General features: G+C 41.8%; 1 protein-coding gene across 1 annotated transcript in view; it reads right to left on the reverse strand.

The window, feature by feature from the left end:
• Nucleotides 1-7,642: 7,642 nt before the first annotated feature.
• Nucleotides 7,643-20,295, reverse strand: part of ST6GALNAC5 (ST6 N-acetylgalactosaminide alpha-2,6-sialyltransferase 5) — a 65,811-nt gene continuing 53,158 nt past the window's right edge. The window contains exons 3-5 of the mRNA XM_041483387.1: nucleotides 19,416-19,825; nucleotides 14,493-14,600; nucleotides 7,643-7,874 (exon numbers count right to left, since the gene is read on the reverse strand). Of these exons, the coding sequence (XP_041339321.1) occupies nucleotides 7,643-7,874; nucleotides 14,493-14,600; nucleotides 19,416-19,825 (750 nt within the window). The remainder of the gene's footprint in view (nucleotides 7,875-14,492; nucleotides 14,601-19,415; nucleotides 19,826-20,295) is intronic.

Here is a 20,295-nt window from a genome sequence, read left to right on the forward strand (position 1 = left end):
CTTTTCATTTTCCCCAGGAGGCCTTCAAGCTCAGTTTGGGATGTGGCCTCTGGGAGCCAGCCACGTCACCCTCAGTTACAAACCATTTGTGTTCTGCAGGCCAAGTGTGCCTTGCAGTATGGATGCCTCCTCCAAGGTGCACAGATGATCTCTCTGATGGAATCCAGAAGACAAGCCAGATGGCAGTTTCCTGATGCTTCTTTGCATGGGAACCTTTTGAGCAGAATTGAATTTCAGCATTTTGTGACTCTGCATGGATAGGTCTGTGAACTATGCGTGCCCATGCCTGCAAAACTCAGAGTATTCATGTCTGCACCCTGTACTGTGGAACTGCACTGACAGGTCCTGCAATGGGGTTTTAAGATGTTGTTTAGAACACTCATGGATGATAAAAATAGATGTTCTTATTTCAGTTTTTCAGCTCTCTTTCAGGATCACATCTTAGAAAGCATTTTTATTATTGAATGAAGAAAAAGTAGGTCCCCAGTAGGGTTGTACTCACATCCAGGTGCTCTCCTGTCCCCTGGAGTGCCTGTGACCAGGCCCAAAGGCTGACACAGTGTGTGACTAAGCTGTCCTTCTGTTACAGACTGAAAAATGAGGTTCCTGGAGAAAGAAACCTGAGCAGGGGGGAGACAATCAGTGTTTCTTGGTCTGTGCCAGCTGAATATTTTCATGTTTAATGACTGTTCTGATGAAGTGCTGTTCTCTTGGCATAAGCAAGTACCAGAGCCTGTTCACAGGTATCCTTACAAACATCATTAGTGATGCTGTGTCTCTGCTAGAGAGTGGAAGGTTTTTTCTCTTGGTTGCTTTTTCCTCCTAAAAGCTGGTATCTGTTATTGATTACAGAAAAGCAAATGTAGCCTGGGTCTAATTCTCTTGCTGAGTGCCTGCACTGAGCCCATTTCAGTCTCGTGTTTCAGAGTCAGGGATTTTTATTCTCAGCTACCCCATCAACGGGAGTAAATGGAACTTGTGGCCCCGTCTGCCTTCAGAGGGGCATCACTGCATGCTGGAGCGGGGCTGAGTTGCACTAAAACAGTGATTTGCAAAGGGGCTAAGGCCAGGTTCAGCTGTGAGTTTATCCTGGGGGGACAGGGATTTGTGCAGTGATAAGGTGAGGGAGCTATTATTGCACTGTACTCCTGTGAGAGGGACTGGAAGGACCAGCTGAGGCAGGGCAGAAGTCTGCAGCCCTGGCAATCCTGATACTGCATGTCACTAAGGGTTTTTTTCATGTTAGAGAACTGCTGCTTTCTCTTCTCTGATGGATGCTTAGAGAGAAGGAATAAAAAGGAAGTTTCTGATCTGAAAGCTTCCCTAATTATTCTTTCAGTATAGCTGGGGAAGTGAGATGCTGCTAGTTTCTGGTAAATAGTGAAGATTTCATCCATCTTTGCATTGTGAAGTCAAAAGCTTTTATGTGGTCAGGATTATTCGGACTTGATAAAAATAGATGAAGTGGAAGGCAATCCACAAAGTGAGAACGGTGCATTTCAGAGTCTGTGGTATTTGGAGAGAAGACAACCTTTGTATATGGTGCAGTGTGGAACAAGAGTTGGGACAAGAAAGATCAGTGTCCTCATGTACAGATCTTCAGCTCTGTCTGTGTTACAGAGCTCTGTGTGAGCTGGTAGAATTTTATCATGCTTCCAGACTAATTAACCTTTGGATTGAGACAAGCATAAAATGTTTCACCCAAGAGACTAATTTATCCATAAAGTTATGAACTGCAGAAAAAAAGCAGTGTATATAATGAAAGTGGTTTCTCAACCATGTGAAGATCAAACTCAGGCTGCAGCTGACAGAGTTTGGGCTCAGTACCAATAGTTGTCCTGCAGAAGTTTCTTTTCAGTATTGCACAAATGAATCACACATGCCACAACCATCACTTCAGCACTTCTGTATCATAATAATAAACATAATAGTTTTTTGCATTTCTTAAGTGGTGAAAGGCAAAAAAAATTGAGAGTGTTTCTCATGGAAGATTATATGACTCTAATTTATTTCTGATTCCCCTCTTTCTGTGAACTTTTAAAAATAAAAAGCTTTCAGGAAATGTATCTTGAAAGTGTCTGTGTTTTGTAATGAAAACTTGCATAGGCTGCATGACATAGTCTGAGATCAGCATTTCTTAGAACTCATTTCACTTGCAAGTTCTTTAAGACCGAGTTCCTTTTTCTCCCCTAATGAGGATTTTTGCCTGATTTAATGATTAAATTGATAATTAAGGTTTCCATTCAGTGATGTATATCTATTAATGTTTGATTGTGCCATGTCTTCTTCCCCAGGTAGATTATAGATTTAACTTTTTTGCCTTTCTTTCTTTTCGGGTCTGTGTGAGAGTAACACCGAAGCCTTGGCCAATACTGAGCCAGTTTGGCTGCTGTGGCCAGCAGGCTAAATAGATAATTAATTATTTTGGTGATGTTTTTTACAACAATCCCTTGAACTTAAGAAGCAAACTGTTTGGACGTGCAGTCTAGCTCCTTCAAATTGTACTTGCCTTAATTATTTTGGTGATGTTTTTTACAGCAATCCCTTGAACTTAAGAAGCAAACTGTTTGGACGTGCAGTCTAGCTCCTGTGTCCTGCATCTAGAAATGGCCTATGGTGGATACCAAGGGAAGAGCACAGACTAATAGAGGAAAATATATTGTGACATTTTTCCTGTGGAATTCTGCTTGTATCCTTAAGATGATGCTGTATCATCTTAGCTTTATTTTCCTATGTTCAGACAGGTTCCATAGGGTGAGGATCTTTCTTTTTTTTTCCTGTGTTAACTGTAACTTCTTTGGAAGTCATTTGCAAACCCAGTTGTGGAATTCCAAGCGGATCCATCACTTGGATCTCTTTGTCCCCTTCAGAGAACCTTGAAGAACACTAAATAGTTTTACAAGGCAGGGTTTAGCTTACAAAAGCTGCATTACATCTTAGCCCATCTGTCTTTATGACTCCTGATTTTGTTCTCCCAGGTTTCCATCTGTTTGTCTGGATTGCTGGGGCTGTCTGTAGTTTTCCTGTCTGTTCTGTTTTCCTGACAACTCCTGGTCAAAGCACTCCATAGCAGACAGGGACACTGTGTGTTGGTCATCTCTGTGCAGCTTCTCTGGTGTGGCCTGGCCTTCAGTGCCAGGCAGGACAAAGGGATGTGTCCCTTCCCTTCCTCCTGGCAGTGCTGTGCAGCCGTGTGCTCTCCACTGCCCCCCTGGAGGGGGCTCAGCACCCAGGGGATGCTGCTTCAGGGCCTGCTTCCACTCTGCCTGTGCTGTGGAGGCCCGGGTGAAATCACCAGCTTTGCTTCTGCTGTTATGCTGAATCTCCATCCACATGGTGGTCAAAGGGCATCATTTGACATTTCATGTTTTGGTGTAATTTTCAGTGTGAAAAACATTTAACAGTCTAGTGGTTTTAAGGGTATTTAGCATAAGCAGTGCCACTTGACAGTAATTTTATAAAAGAGTCTTTGAATTTTATATTTTTCTGCTTCAGCAGAGAGAAATTTCACACCGCCTTAGACATTTGTCCTTTCCTATTGCCTAGAGTTTTTAAAAGAATATTTCCTAGTTTTATATTAAACAAGATTGTCCTTAGTTTTTTTTCCTTTCCTCTTACAAAATCATATGTTTGTTATATGCAAGGTGTGCCTTTGCAGCAGGCAGCTGGAAATTCAAAGTGATCAGTATGAACTGGTAGTCCAGGGAAGACAGAAGTATTGGTACCTGTAAGGTTTCTGTACTTCCTTTTGTTTTGCTGTACCTTTTGCTGCCTTACAAGTACTCTTTGACTGTTTAACTGCTTTTTTTTTTTATTCCTAAGCTATGTTTTAAACTGAATTAGAAATTGTATCTCCTTGCATCAGATTGAATAACTAACTTTCATTACAGAAATTATTATCAGCATTTTTTGAAGAGTTTTTGTGGCACTTACAGTCAACTTACAGAATACTGCAAAGAAATCTATGCAAAACAACCATTGGTGTTGGGCCAGGACATTCCTCTCTTGCAGCCTAAGTGTGATCTCCGTATTCCAGGGGAATAAAGCTATGTTTAGATTCCCCTCACCCCATTCTCCAGTGCTTTTCCAGCTATTTTTTGTTTCCTTGCAACGTTAAGAGGTATTTTGGGTAAAAAACACTTAGTTTCCTTTGAAGTCTGCCTGGAAAATGCAGCAGGACAAGTCCCAGAGAAGCAGCTCCATAAGGATTTTATTAGTTTACTGCTCTGTGTGAATGGATATATGTGTTCTGCTGGACTGAGCCAGGGCTGCCAGTCAGCAGCCCCCAGTCTCTCAAATCTTGTTCCAAGGCTGTAACTTGGTTTAATTTCTTAACCTCGCCTTTTCCTCGGTTTCTTAACCTCAGTTTCCTTATGAAGTGTTAACTTTCTGAGGTCTGCAGAACTTTGGGTGGAAGGTTTCTCCACGTGCATCATGGTTTTGCTTTGTACCATGGTGCTGTCACCACTGAGCCAACAGAACACAAAGCAGCTGTGGTAATTTTTGTTCTTAGTTGCAGAGATGTTTTCTTTATCATTCTCAATTCCAGCTGCACATATCATGGTGTAAAAACTACAGTTCTTCAAGATGAAAAATATCTCCTGACAAAGGCAAGTGTAAAAGCCTAAAGGTGTGCAAGGAGTTCAGAACTAAACTAACATAGATCTGGAAATTGCTGATATCTGTAAACACTGTTTTGCTACAGCTTTTAATATGTGAAATGATGCGCTGCAGATGATGAATCAATCAAATTATAGTGAAGTGTGAGATGACAGCATAAAGCAGAGAATGGCAGCAATGCCTAGTTTATACCACTTATCCCTAGGCTGACAGCATGTACTGTCATAAATCTATTTGGTTTATAACTAGGCCATAAAACCTTACATCAGGCTTAAATGCAGGAGGATTCTGTAGTTCAAAAATTGTGAATTTATAGAGAAATACATCAGTGATTTGTTAATTAAAATTGCAGTGCTTTAACAGTTATTTACATTTCTTTTGCACTCTTATAACTTGTGCTTTTTGGACTCAATTTATGTTCCCTGTAAATCTGTGTGATCTGTTTAAAAGTTGCTGTCTCCTTGGCTTCATCAAATTTCTTTTTATATATACAGGTGTGACTTAGATAATACTCCTTCATAATTTCTGTAATTACGTGGGGGACTTTGCTGAAACTTCACAGGAGGTTGACTAAAGTGAGTTTGGGTTTGTTTTGTTTAAAATATGTATATGAGGGTAAGAAGAACACAGAACTATTAAAAGAAACTGAATAAGGAATGAGTTACAATGCTTATCTTGGCTCTCTTAGGAGATTTAGTGTCCTTACAGTTTATTCCATGTTTCTTCATATTCTTAATGCTTCCCATATCTACTTGACACTGAGCAGTCTTGCAGAGACTCTGGCAAGTCTCTGTTTCTGCAGAATACTAGAAGTAGACCAGTGTACTCTAAATGACCCAATTTTAACAATAGCATAGCTAAACATACAGCACACACATCCTGCAGCCCTTGACTGATGGAAAAACTAAGAGCTCTAGTTTAAAATGACAAGATCTTTTTATTATTGTATCAGTAATAAAACAGAAGCATCAGAGGACCTACTGTGATCTGTACCATGTCTTGCAGTCACATTAGAAATGATCTGTAAATCAGTTTGACAAGATTTCATCAATTGGGGCAATATATGCTGGATACACAACCAGTACACATGTTGCAAGGGATGTTCAAACTGCCATTAGTTCAAAACCCATTCTGTTTTTTATAGAATGCAGTGAAATCAAGTGGAAGGAATAAAACACCATCAGTGAAAGAAGGAGAGGTAAACACCAGCTGTCAAGAGAAAGGTAACATGCACTTGGCATTCAGTTTGTAAGCTGAGTGGTGTGTACCAGGAAGAACACCAAAATAAAATTTTTAAGGCAAAATACATTAGAGATTCTTGCTTTTTTGGGCAGGGCTGCAGCAAGACAGTGGCTCTTGGAGACTTGCACTTCAGGTCCAGGCAGTGTTACAGAGGTGACACCAGTTTGCCCCTGCCAGGACAGTTCACTTTGTCCTCAGAGAATCAGGGTATTTGTGGGGCAGCTGCAGCTATTGCTATCCAGTTTTGGAAAGAGGAAGACCACGGGTTATAAGGGGGTTTAAATGAGAGTGTTTGGTCCCAGTTCTCTGTCTCGCCTCTGAGGTTCAGCTTCTTGGATTTAGGTGTTTAAAGGTAGTATCTTTGTTCTAGCTTTTGCACTTCTCTAATGAGAGACACCTTTCATCACCTGAGATATGTTTCATGCAATAGTTACTGATTACTTCCAAAAAAACTGAGATTTGATATTTGTGAAGCAAAAGGAAAAGTAATACTGTAACTGAAATCTTCTTTATTCACACGCCACATGTAACCCAGTAATTCCCACTGTGAGGTTCCACACACAGCAAGAGCATTGTCCTTCCCCTTTGTCTTGCAGGGACTCACCAAGCACATACAGGTACTTCATGGAAAAAAAAAAAATGCAGAGTTTAACTTTGCTCCTTTCAGGGAGACAATTTTGTACTCATGGAATGCTTTTCACATCCCAGCTTCAGTGTGATCCAGAATCTCTGAGATCAGTGATGATCTTGGGACAGTGGAAGGCAGAGATTTTTGCAGGTGCAGTGCTGTGATCTTTCTGGCTACTATGACTGGTATTGTAGAACTGGTAGTTTACCTTCTTCATTCCAGAAATGTGGTCACATTGTGCCGAGCAGCCATGGCCTGGATCGTAGTCTGTTGCCTCAGGAGGGCTGCTGGCAGCCTCTTGCAGGAATACAAGAGGCAAAAGAGAACACAACCCCTCCAGCCTTAGCTTGTCTTTAATGAGAAGCTGCTGCCATGGCCAGTGGGGGGTTTGGCTTTTTTTTGGATAAATTTTGTTTGCCCTCCTTCCTCCCACCCCTATTTAAAAAACAGCAGCTCGATAGCACAGCAGCAAATGCACATTAATATCAAACAGAATTTTCACTACCATTTTCGTATTAACATAAGATGTTAGAATGTAAAGTGAGCTGGATCTGCACATGGGACCACTCTTGCTGTTAAAGGTTTTAGGCTGGAACAGAGCCCAAAATTCTTAGAAGAAATCCAACATTTCTTGATCAAATATTAATTACATGCCATATAGAATTATATGTTTCAAACAACTTTTATAAATAAAAAGCTAGGCCTTTCAAACCATCAGCAATATTAATTTTGGATTTAAAAGATTATGAAAGATAAACAACCACATAACTGTGAATTAGAAAAATACTGGCCTAGGTTGCATAAAAACCTTCATTAAATAAATATGGAAAGTTTTCACTATGAAAATTCAGTGGCATCGTACTTAAAAAAGCCATAATGAATTAACGGTCCCTTAATGACACTCAGGTTGTGTTTCATGAATCACAAACACACACAGGACGTCACATGGCCCCAAAAGGTGATGGACTGGGTTCATACAGTTTAACAGCAAGTACTCGGGCTGTGTGCTGCTCCTCCATGCCAATTCCTGCCTGCTGCTGCGGCTGCCAGCTGCACACCCTGGACCCTTCTCGTCCAGGCTGCCGTGCTGGCCCGAAGCTCCCAAGGCTGCTGCTGCGGGAGGTGCCCGTGGCTGGGCTGTGCGTCCGTGCCTCAGGCCAGCGGGCTGGCCCCGGGGTGGGTTGCAGGGAGCGGGTCTGGTTTCCAGTCTGGCTGGAAGAAGCGGATGTCGAATGTCCGTGCCCAGTTCTCGAAGACGCGCTTCTCGGTGATGAAGCGGTGGTGGCTGCCCTTGCGGCCCCGCTCGTGGGAAATGTACATTGTGCACTCGTCTGGCCCCAGAGGTTCATAGTAGTGATAAGGTACTGAAAGATGATTAGGATCCCTGTGGAAAAAAGAAAATAGATGGAAGCCCAAGATGTTCTTTCTCATTGATTGAAAAGATGCTATCTTTAATGAACTGATGGGCTCAAATCCACTTTTTCTCCCAGTTAAACTATGTAGCTGGTTTTTTTTCTTGCATATCTAATACATCAGAATGGGGCAAAGGTGTTTTCTTTCCTTTTTCTTTTGCTCTCCTTTAATCCTCTTCCTCCCAGTTAAATGAAGGACAGCAGTAGCTCAGAAACAAGGGAGAGTGCTGCAGGGCTGTGTTACTACTATGAAATTTGAAGTAAACTGCTTAAAAGATACCTAAATCTAGATTGTGATTTGCTAAAGGTCTTGTAGAGGTATTTCCTGATCTGGGGAAGAAAGAGAAGATGACAGATGGAGGTGGTTATCTGTGTCACGTCAGCTCAGCTGAACGTTCCCAGCATGCTGCGCGAGGTTCCGAGAGCACAGCTTCAGCGAGTGTCTGCACTCCAGGTCAGTGGTACAGCCTGCTGTTGCTGGCATTTTAATCAAACGTCTGATGCACAAATGAGTTCTTTGTTATACAACAGCAGCTTTTATGTATCTAAGCTAAAAATTAAAACAGTTCACCCATAGTATCCATCTGACCTTGTGAACCCGTTCACATTTCCCAGCGGGAGATGAGTGACTCGTGGTGACACACTGGATATGCCAAACACCAATTAGATACTTTAGAATAAAGTTCATTTTAGCAGTTCTGACCTCAGTGTTTCCATGTTACATTCTGTAAATGGCACATCTGTATTATAATAAGCCAGAGCAATTAATTCTCCTTTTGTTTTAATCTCTACCTGTACCCATGATGGTTTTTTACTTTGGGCACAGGTGTTTTGGGCTGACAGGAACTCTCACACTCTCTGTGTCATTAATACTAAGAAAGCAAGCTGTCCCAGACAGAATTACCCAATTGTATCCCTCTCTCCCTGACTGCTACCAGCTATTTTGCTGTGGCAGAAAATTTCCCAATATCAGCATTTAGTGAAGCCTTGGAGCTGCTCTGTGTTACAGCCTGAGCTGAACAGGACCCCAGCACAGAGCAAGAAATCTGATACAGATTCAGGGCTGTCAGCTCTAATATACAGTTGATTATTTTCATTTTGAAGAGCTAATATTTAAGGTCGCTTTCAATGGAATGCATCCACAATTTGTCAGTAGTCTGTGCTGGTCATTATTTTTACTGTGTAATTCTGTCACCTACGCAATTTTCTAATTTTTCTTATTTTGCCATTATCCTTATTGTATATGCAGAGGTAATGTATGATATTGCTGCTGCTTTCCATTTGTGCCTTAGATTAATGTTTTAATTCGATCAGTCTGCCTTCCTTGTAACACAACATGGTAATCAATCTTACAAGACCAGAACAACAATAAAATTACATTTCTAGAATAAGATGGATTCTAAACTTATTAAATATATTCTCACTGGAATACATAAGAGTGAAACAAAATCCTTCATCACCTCACCTTCAGAAAATGTATTTGCAATCTAAAGCTGCCCTTCATGTAGAAATTTATTATTTCTAAACTACAACTATTAGAACTCAGTCTTCAATTAATTTTTCACTTTTTTGATACATTGGACCTCTTACTGTCACTTAAATGAATCATTTGTATGGTTACTATAAATCTAATAGGATACATTGTAATGTGATGTGTTTTTGTTAAGAACTACTCAACAGATAGGCCTCTGCCTCTCATTCAGACTGCTCTTCCTTCTTGCACTAAAGCTGGATTTTACTTTTGGGTCCTCAACCTGTATTGCTTGGTATAAATTTACTGCTTTAAAGTTATGATTAGTAAAGTTGAAATCTTATCTCCAACAGACCTGGGGAAAAATGCAGCCCCAGTTAACAGGGCAGTGAGCCTGTGAGGCTGCAGGTCCCTCCAGGCAAGGTGTTTTTGAAGCCAGGGATTCCACATTCCATGGAAGGCTCTGAACTAACACCAGTGTGTTCTCAGTGGACCTCCTTAGCTCCTGCCAGGCTGTAGCAGCTCACTGCATCCCGTGGTGCCACCAGAAACAGCCCAGAGGCAGCAGGCACAGGGCCTGGCAGGTGAGAGAGGCAGGAGCTCCGTGCAGGCAGCCTCTGGGGCTCAGGCCTTGTGTGCAGCTCTGCTGGCTGAACTGGGGGTGAGATCAGGGCAGGAACAGGGGCTGGTGGCTACAGACCTCTCTAGGACTACTCTGCAGCTGACTGAGGTTTTAAGGCTAAATTCCAAAAACTGTCATTTACTTTTGGAATTCTGAAGGGTACTTACATATGGAGGACCTTCTCATTTTATGGGAGTTCTGGATTCCCCCAGATTGCATGCTAGTAAGCTTTAGATTTGAATTCTGGCTTGAGTACACCATAACCCAAATTAACTGTGCTGTGTTATCTTCTAACACTGCAATTAGCTTGTGTCACCAGCAAATGAAATGCATGAGTAATTTCTGTACGGAAATTGCTTGCCACCTCATTTATTAACATTAAAACAGATGCTGTTTTATCACTGACTGATACTGGACATTAATCAGTATTTTGTCAGACTCTGCATGCATATTAATAGCACAGCTGGGAGGAATCTCGGGAAGTTCCTCTGTAAAATATCCTGTGCTTCCTGCCAGGTCACCTGCCAGCACAGCACCCGTGGAAGTGCTTGTACCCCTGTCACTCAGCCACTGTTTGCCACTTGAGTGCACATTTTCCCACAGATGGTATCCACCTACAGCAAAAGCTGGAGGAACAGCACAAAAAAAAGGCAGGGAAATCTGGCCACCCCGTATCACATTCTGGTCAGCCTCTTTCCTTAGAAATGAAGAGCCATACTAAATCCTCTAAAGCTATAGGTACTCACACACTTTGTAAAATAATTCATATTTTGATGTGTGAGTAACGTTTCATTTATGTGTTGAATGATGGGCAAGGCGCTGTGTCAGGACATGAAGATTTCTAGATAATCTTTTGCCTTCTGTTCCCAGGATCTCCTTTCCCTGACCTCCATAATTAGTCCTATTTTCCAAACCATGTATGCATTTTGTTCTTAAGCTAATGAGGTGAGGCATATGGACCAAAGAGCAGGACTAGCTCACATACAGCTTACAGTTTCTCATAAGCTTCAGGAAATGTAACCACCAACAACTGCTGCTTTGCATTTGATTTAAAGGAACTGAAAGTGGAGACAGAGAGAGGTAAGAAAACGCTGAAGTATTTAAAATACCAATTTTCAGGTGAATTATCATGGAAAATGACCTGGCAGTCAAATGAGGATTCTGACAGGAAAATTATCTGGTTCAACAACTGGAACAAAAATTATTCATATTAGTTAAAATAAGGCTCAGAATTCAGTTTTAAGTTTCTAGGAGTTCCAGAAGGCCCATGAAGAGGAGAAGAGTTAAAGAAGGTTCATCTCACTAACGCCTTGAGTTTTCTTTGTGTACAGGAGTACCTTGAGTCCTGCAGGGAACCAACCCTTCTGTCCCTGCTGCCCATAATGCCACAGACAGGGGCTGGAATTCCTACAAACTCACTAAGGCTTGTCTTGTCCTCCCCAGCCCTGCTGCTGAGCACCCACAAAGGGATGCAGCAGCTCTGCAGTGCCTTCAGGAATTGTCGTGGTATCTGGGCACCACTGCCGGGCTACTGCTGAAGGGAGGCAAGAGGAGAATCCAACATGTCCCAGCTCAGGAGTGCTGTGCATGCAGGGCTGCCAAAGGGAGTTCTGAGAGGGAAGGGCTTCCCATCTGGAAAGGCTTGGATTGGATCCCTTGGCACTGGAAAAAATACAGCAAGATGGTTTGTGTGTCTTGGGCCAAAAGAGGGAGAGGTGTGCACACTTCACAAAAATGTTTGCAATGTGCATGGAAGCACAAGCTTTCATCTTACTACAGAATGCACAAGACAGCATGAGAGCAATATCACCCTTACTACAGCATAAATCTGTAGCAAGCAAAGGGGTTTGAAATTACTTACAGCTTTGCTGTAAAGTATTAGAAATTTATAATAATTAGGACACCAAGTCTAGTTCAGCTATGAAAGTCAGTGTCCAGTGAAAGTAAATAAAAATGAATCTAAAACACCTTGTTCCAACTAATGGTGACAAATCTTTTAGTCTGTGCTCCAGACTCCTTCACTAAACTATTTTTCCTGCACGGGTGCAAAGCAGTTTGGTTAATGATCTTAAGCTAATAATTTGTAGCAGAATCAACAGCATGAGATTCCTGGTACCTTTGAGGTGTCCTTCACGTTACAAATGTGACACTAATTTAGTTCCATGACAGTGATCACCACACTCATTCCACAAATTAATACTTTAAAATGATTGGGTATCTATCTGCTGAGTTATAAATTTCGTGATACTAATTATGAACAGAAATAAGATTTTTTTCAGTCTTAATGATTCTTTAGTTGCACAGCAAGTAAGATACCCACACCGATCTAGCACACACACATTTCCGTTGTTTTGTTGGGACTTTTTGCTTTGATTTTTTTTATTTTAATAAAAAATATAGTAGATTCTTATTCTGTCTGACTGAAAACCAGGAAATATGGCTTACAATTACAGAATAATTTTTTTTCTGCTATTCTGTTCTGTTGTCTTATCTCTTTGAAAGAAAGCACTTCTTAATGAGTGGCTGAAGAGCCAGCTAAGATGGTTAACTCTATTTAAGGCAAGAAACTCCTGTCACAGATCTTCATGGACAGCTTCTTCCAGGCATGGCAACTACAGTTTTCCTCTTCATCCCCTGAGGAATCAAGCTGAAGTAGAGACATTTCATATTACTTTGATTAAGAAATTACCTTTTCCCTTTTTATTACCAGGTGTGTGTATTTTATGTTAAGATTTTTTTATGCAGGCTGTAAGAACAATTACGTCTTTCACTGGTAGGACTGATCTACAGCCTTTCTTGTGTTATAATTTAAGTAAGTCCATTTGATTTCAGTGTATTGATTCTATGAAAGCCTTTCATATGCTCTCAGTGACATTTTTAGTCTCTCTCAAACAGTTTGTTTGGGTTTAGCTGGATTTTTTTAATGTGTATCTAAACTATTCTTTGTCTGAAAAGTCAGGATTACACATTATTTTGCAGTAAAATGCTGTCTTCTGTATTTTTAGATCATCAGTTTAAGAATTACTTCCATGTGCCATGGGAATACAGCCACTTCTGGAGTAACACAGACCAGCCACTTAACAGAAACCGAAGTAGTATGTGTTGGCCAACTGAGATGACAGAGGAACAAGATGCTGTGCTGTGGAAGGTATTTGTGTTGTCTGGCATATCTGATCTAGTCTGCTGTTTTCCTTGGAGAATTCATGATGAAGTCTGGCAGTACATCACAGCATTTATCATCAGTATTTTGTTATAATTTGTAGAAATTCTCACAAAGTGGAGTTTAGTGTTGACATTATATGCTGTGATTTCTTTGGGGATTTCTACAACGTGCCCAAGACAAATGCAGATTCCTGAACGATCCTTGTAAGTGCTCAGAGGAAAATCAAAGCAGTCCCATTCTTTGAGACTAACCCAGCACTGCAGCTTTTCCCTCCCTGCCCCTGAAAGGCATCTGGAATTACCCAGTGAACCAGACTTGAGACAGATCATGGCATTTGCAACAGAAAATTTAAGCAAGTACTTCTTGCTGAGAGGGGTTTGTGAGCAGGTGATGAAACGCTGCACTGAGGCCTCGTTCCAGACTGGCTCCATCTCCTCCTGGGTCACCCAGCAGGACAAATGGCATCAGCACTGGCTGTGGGCAGGAACCACTCAGTGCTGGGCTAGTGCTGGGTGGGCAGGTGAGACTTATGTCAGCATCAAGACTGCTGATGTCACAAATGTGTCTGTGTTCATACTGGTATCTTGTGGCTAATGCAATTTTGGTCTAGCACTAGAAGTTCTGAAGTCTCTCCCTGTGTCACTGATCCATAGTGGGAAAGGCTTAACCAGGACCTGGGCTCTGGGTCCTGAGCATGGCTGGAGGCAGAACAGGGCTGGAAAAGGGGCACAGGCTGTTCTTTGGACAGCAGCTTCCACTGGCACAACTGTGCTGCCTCTGCCTCCTGTGACTCCCCTGCCATGTCCAAAACGGGGGATCACAGGACGGATTCTCTGGGGCCAAATTCACGGGGATAGATTTCCTGGGCACTATTTAGGAAGCTGCAAGATTGGCATTCATGTGACAGAGATACAATTATGTTAGTTTGAGTTGCACAGAAAGTTCAATTTAGAAACTAGTCACTGTGAGAACACTGTTCCTCCATTAATTTGGGGGGAACTCGAAGAACAAATTAAAAGTAGTATTTTCCAGTACTTCTTTCTTCAGATTAATTTCATGCCAATTATTGCATTATTTTTAGCTGATAAATATTCACAGACTAAAAGAAAGCAACAAGACGGATTAATTCTCCCACAGTACAAACAAATTTTTAAAATATTTTATATAACATAATTAAATGCTGTTTGTTGTTTTCAGAATGAGATCATGGGACATCTAATTAATTGCTTTAAGAGGACTAAAGACTTGTTGCAGAGGAAAAAGATTAAAAGATTCAGATATTTATCTGTAACATTAACTTTTCTGGCTAATAATGGTTCTAAAATAAATCCTACCTGCAGAAATCCGGTGGCACCATGCCATAAACATTTATCCTGTCACAGAGCTCTAATGCGATAGTCATTGTGAACCAGCCCGTGCTAAGCCAAGTGTTGGATATCTTCCTGAAAGCAAAAACATAATTAAGTTTCTAAGCTGGCAAATAATTCCTGAGATTTATTTATTTATTTATTCATTCATTCTGAAGCAATTTCTTGGCATTTTCTTCATTCTTGTAAAAGGCTTTGAAAACTGGGAAACCAAGACTACTTTGCTCGTCCATCTTTTAATGATTTTTCTGGTGCCTCCTGTCAGTGGAGTAATCTGGGCAGGAACTTTCCTTGCTGTAATTAATTTTAGGCACAACAACATGAATATTTAGCTGACCTTTTGACTTGGTTTCTAGAAGCTCCCAGCCCCGCACTGTGAGTGCTGGTAGGAAACTCTTTAGCTGGTTGCAGCTATGACTGTCCCATAGCCAGCCTGGGAAATCATCATCCTAGGAACCACCCCAGGTGCCATCCCTGCCCGAGGGGAGCCTGACAATGGGAATGACAGCACTGGCAGGGAGCCCTTAACGCAGCACACCTCTTCTGCCTTCACTGCAGGCTGGGACATGGCTTTAAAAAAAGCTCAGCTGATCCCAGTATTAATTAGATAGACAAAGTAGGAGATACCACCCTGTAACTGCTCACAGATGTAAGCGATTTAAAAGTTGTGTTTAAATTTTGCTGTATCACAGGAACTTACCTGCAAAGGTTCACTCAAAGGTCTCCTTTCAAATTCTATTAAAGAATAAAACAGAATTCTCCCTAATGGCTCCTCACCCAGCTAGGAAAGTCCCGCAGGAAGAAGTTCAGGCTTGTGTTATCTGCAGCCCAAAGAGTCCTCAGATCCCTGCTGACAGCCTGTCACAGAGACAGGCTCTCCCTTCATCTCCTGCTAAAGCTGAGGCACCAGGGGAACAAGTGCAGGCTCTGGGAAGGCCTGGGCACCCTACCTGAATGTATTAATGTAGGACCTACATTAATCCCATTCCTCCACACCTGGATCTGCCAGATACCTGTGAAGCTTTGTCACAGCCCCCCAAAAAGCACAGCAGAAAACATGAGGTTCTCTTCAGAGAAGTCACCAGGGAATCCCAGGTCCTGGCCCAAGTTCCAAGGCCATCTTTTACAGTTTACCCAGTGATAGCAGGATGTGGAACAGTCTTGGAAGCAGGGACCTGAGGCCACAAAAGCCACTGCAAGCAAGTGCCAGCAATCACTAACATCTAATTCAGCTGACAGGAGCCACCACGCAGCTTCCCAAGCTAATGCTAAACAAGCTGGTTCCAAGTAGGTCACCTACAGGGCAGTAGGAGGAGATGTTTTGAGCACTGTCAGATTGAGGAATGCCTTGTACCAAGATTTCCCATTTCCTCAGGGAATCAGACTACTACAAGGAAAAAAAAAAAAAAAGTGGTGGTGTCTGTGCCAGCTGCTTAAAAGACACTTCTAAACATAAGGGAATTCTTTGACTAAATATGCCTGGAGGATGCTGAGGAGCCTAGGTAATTTGTCCTGTCCTTAGTGGATCACCTGATAAACTGATATAAACTCCCGAAACACACATTTTTACTGCTCCTGACACACAGACTTTCAAGCTAAGCTAGCATTTGGAGAATGACATGTTATAAGCATCTCATTATTTCCAATTATGGGGCCTTATTTATTTTCTGACTGTGCACTGAAGCTTGGGGGTGGTGGTGCAGTTTGTCACAATGTCATAGCTGGGTCATAAGCACTGTGGAGGCCTTCAGGCACAGCAACAACATAAAACAGTGAGAATTTTTGGCTCAAAATTATTAGGAAAGAGAATGGTAGGGAAAAACCTAAAAAATTTACTTCTCTGCCACCTAAGAGTTTCTGAGCTCTGAATCACTAGATAATTCGGGAACATGTTCAGGCTAAGAGTGGTCTGGAGCTTGCACAAGTCCACTGTTCCAGGTGCCCAATACTTACATTCCAAAACCAAGGGAGCAACTGCAGCCAGACACGACCAAAGCTTTGCACAGGTCAGGACACCAGCTAGGCTCCCTGCTTTTTCTGGGTTAGCTTTCTTTCTGCTTACACACACTTAGTCTGTCATTTAGTGTTTTCCAGAAACAGGAAAACAACTGAATATAACTAAACTGGCTTAGAAGCTGAATAATCAAATAAAGATTCAAAAATTCATTCAAGTACCACTTTACCCTCTCTAAATACCATGTCTTTAGGACAGCAACACAGAAACAGGGTTACAGTGTCTTGCATTTCCTACAAGATCTGAGCAAGAGTCCAACAAAAGAATACTGTTTTTATACCTAATCAGCAGTAATGAGAGAATATGAAGAACTGTCATGTGCTTATTAGGGGAAATTATCAGGTTTTTTTATATGATGAACTAACACACTGTGCTGATAATTCTATAGTGCACACTACATTACAATTAAAGGCCTTTCTGCTCCACCAGAATCTCATTTATAATCTCTTTGGAAATACTCTTCCTGCAGTTATTTCATTTATGCTGCTTTTATCTAATTACTATAATATTGGTTCTGAATCGTATTTTCTTAATGTACCTTTATTCAATTATAAAGTTATTTTCAAGTACAGTTACTTTATAATGCCAAATATATTGCTCTGCAGCCTTTGTCTTTCACCATGCTATTTAACTGGCAATGTTTTCTGAAGGTTTTTCTTAATTTCAAAATATTTTTTTCCAAAAAACACAACACATCCAATAACCTTTCTTCTCATCATTTTCAAGACAGAAATGAATAGTCTGATCCTTGCAACCTTGCAATCATGCTTCTCTCTCTCTCCTTTGTTTTTTGTGGGCAGTAATGTCAAGAGCTCAGCAGAAACCCCCTGGGGAACAGTAGCATTCTGGGCTACACAATGTTCTGCTCCTGCCCCCACAGTGAAGTTTTTCCCTTACAAATGATTTCCTATCCATGTTTCTTTTCATTTTCCCTTTCTTCTGTGCAGCTTATTCATTTATTTTCATCTCCTGTTTTAATCTTCTTAGCCCTTCAAGTAGCTGTCTGTGCCCTCTAAAGGAGTGGTTCATTCAGAGCAGAGCCTGCAGCTTATTAAAATCAAGAGGGCCTGTTCCTCAGGCTGACTTTTGCTGGCATCTGAGTGCCCTTGATTCACACTGGGAGTTCAGGGTGCCCATGACTGAGTTAGCTATAAACTTGTTACAATGTCATTAATGGCTCAAATGCCTTGAGAATATTTCAGGATGTGAGCCTGGTGCCTGTGCAGAAAAATAAAAGCTTTCATCACACTCAGTACAGGCCTCTGGCTCTGGATGGGTGATGCAGAACCAGAAAGAGCAGCTTGCCTGAAATTGCACAGCATGTGTTAAAAAAAGAACAGGATCCTGGCAATGTCAGGGAAGGAAGGGGACCCTGGCTCCCCATGGCAAAACTGAAGTCTGAGAGTGAAGCAGGAAGGGAAGCTGTTCCTCAGAACTGGGGACAGCACGTGATCCTACTCTGGATCACCAAAAGCACAGTCCAGGAAAAGAGGTGGCAGTGTGCATTCCTTGTGTCCAGGGCCTCCCCCTGGGGCTCATGGTGGCCAGGTTACAGTGCAATTACAGCTTTGTTGACTTTCATGCCTTTGTAAATACTGAGCACACAGATAACCCTCTGCACATTTCTTGAAGGGTTCAAATGCTTAATTCACCTTCTCACTTTGCTTTACTCTGGAAAAGACAAACATATCACAACTGGCAGGGTATCTCCCCTTGTTATCCTTCCTTCTTGTTCTGGCAGAAACCCAAATACACCAACTGGAAGATGAAGAGAAGAACCTTTAATGTTACAAAACTGACCAAGTTACTCTGTGCTCTTGTTTGTGCCTGAGTCAGCCACAAACTCAGATCCACTATAACTGAACAGAGCTCTGCAAGCAAACCATGTGGAGTGTGACAAAGGCAGCAAATGCCAAGCAAACACTGCCTTCAGCTAAAGGATACAACAGTTTCCTCTAACACTGGTTCTGCCTTTCTCATGTAGCCCAGAAAATGAAATCTGTGCTCAAGTCCACAACAGGATTGTTTCCTGTTCGAGCTTTGGTGTGTGTGTGTTTTTATTTGTAAGGCAGCACATCTGACTGTAAGTTACTGCACAATAAACCTACCTCTTCATTCGTATCTAAGTGGGGACCCTGTGCCATTTTTACAGCAGCATATTTAGTAAGTAAAAAACAAAACTTCATTAAAATCAAATGTCTTTTGTGCTGGGAAGTCTTTAGTTTGAATGCCCATTTTCAAACATTATATATGAAAATACTCAAGTACTGCAGTGGGTCACTAACTACAAATTTCATCTGAAGATCAGCCTACAAGTCTCATAAACAGTCTCATAAAGATGTAACTATCATAATAACTTTCCATTTTCCAGTTGCAAATGTAAGATGAACTGTTCTGAAGCACCTAATGTATGACTAATGTTTATTTGTTTTACAAGAAGCTTTACAGCTGCAATGTTCCAAAAATGCTTAAATTCAATAAACAGCTATTATAATTCACTGAATGGTGGCATTTCCTCTATAAGAAAACATAACCTATCCATTCCAATTTTTCAGAGTCAGTGAAAAAAACTTTAATGTATATTACCCCAAAGTGAGATTTAAACAGTTCCTGCCTCCTTGACTCTATAAACATTACATCCAGACTATGGTATTCTAGGCTGATGGGGCAGTACTCCATACAAATCACTTTGATGTGTATTTTTTACTTACGTTACCAGTGATGTTATTTGGCATGTCATGCCACACTACAACTCATGAGGCAGAGGATTTAATGGGCAGGATTGTCCCTCTGAGCAGATCTGAAATTGGTATATGTAAACTGCATTATTTTACTACTCTGAGACATCCCCTAGGTGTATCCATGTAAGTTCTCACCTGTCTTTTCCAGTCTCCCGTTTAAAAAGGTCATCAAATTGAAGCATCTTGTGGCGAGAAATCATATACACTTTTAGCTGAGGCAGTATCTGGTTCATCAGCTGCAGGTTATTGTACACCAAGCCTTTGCCATCTCTCCTCATGTAGCTGCTGGGGCCCCAGAAGATGAACACGGCACCATGGCTCATATTTAGGAGTTCGTTGCGATTCCGCAGAATCCTCTGGATGCTGGAGTGCGCGATGACTCGCAGGCTGGTTTTGTTGCCGACGTCTTTGCCGTAGCCGCGCGTGGGCGCGTCGTTCATGCGAATGACGCACTCGCTCTCGTCGATCCTGTGCCCCTGCCGGCTGCCCAGGAGGTGCCCGGAGCTGGTGACCAGCGCGCAGCTCTTGCAGTGCATCTTCAGCGGCTGCAAAGACACACGCACTGCACGTCAGCTGCAGACAACTTCCCTTTCTCTGCACTGCTCTGCTTTACACGTTCATGCCATATTTCACAGCAAAAACCTCCGAGCAATGTGCAGAAATCTCTCCCAGCAGTCTGCCCAAATAGCTGGGGACCCATTACCTGTACATGTTTGGGGGGAATATGGTGTAGATGTACAGCCTTTGGAGTTCCTCTGTGGAGCTAAGCCCATTGTGTAAATCCTCCTTTCCACTGCTGCTTCAGAAATAGAAAATCACAACAGCCTCTCTACTCTTCCCAACTGCTTAGGATTGTACTTCTTCCACTTGCTATAACCGCTAAAATTACAGTATTTTTTATTCTTCCACTTCCTTTTTTTTTCAGGAAATAATAAATCCTAAGTCTTCATAAGTAAGTTCATGTGTTCAGCTGTTCAACCCTGGGGTCAGGACATTTTGCTACAGGAAGAGATTG

The sequence above is a fragment of the Pyrgilauda ruficollis genome, unplaced genomic scaffold, assembly GCF_017590135.1.
Source record: "Pyrgilauda ruficollis isolate IOZ18807 unplaced genomic scaffold, ASM1759013v1 scaffold6, whole genome shotgun sequence".
In the NCBI taxonomy this organism is placed as follows: Eukaryota; Metazoa; Chordata; class Aves; order Passeriformes; family Passeridae; genus Pyrgilauda; species Pyrgilauda ruficollis.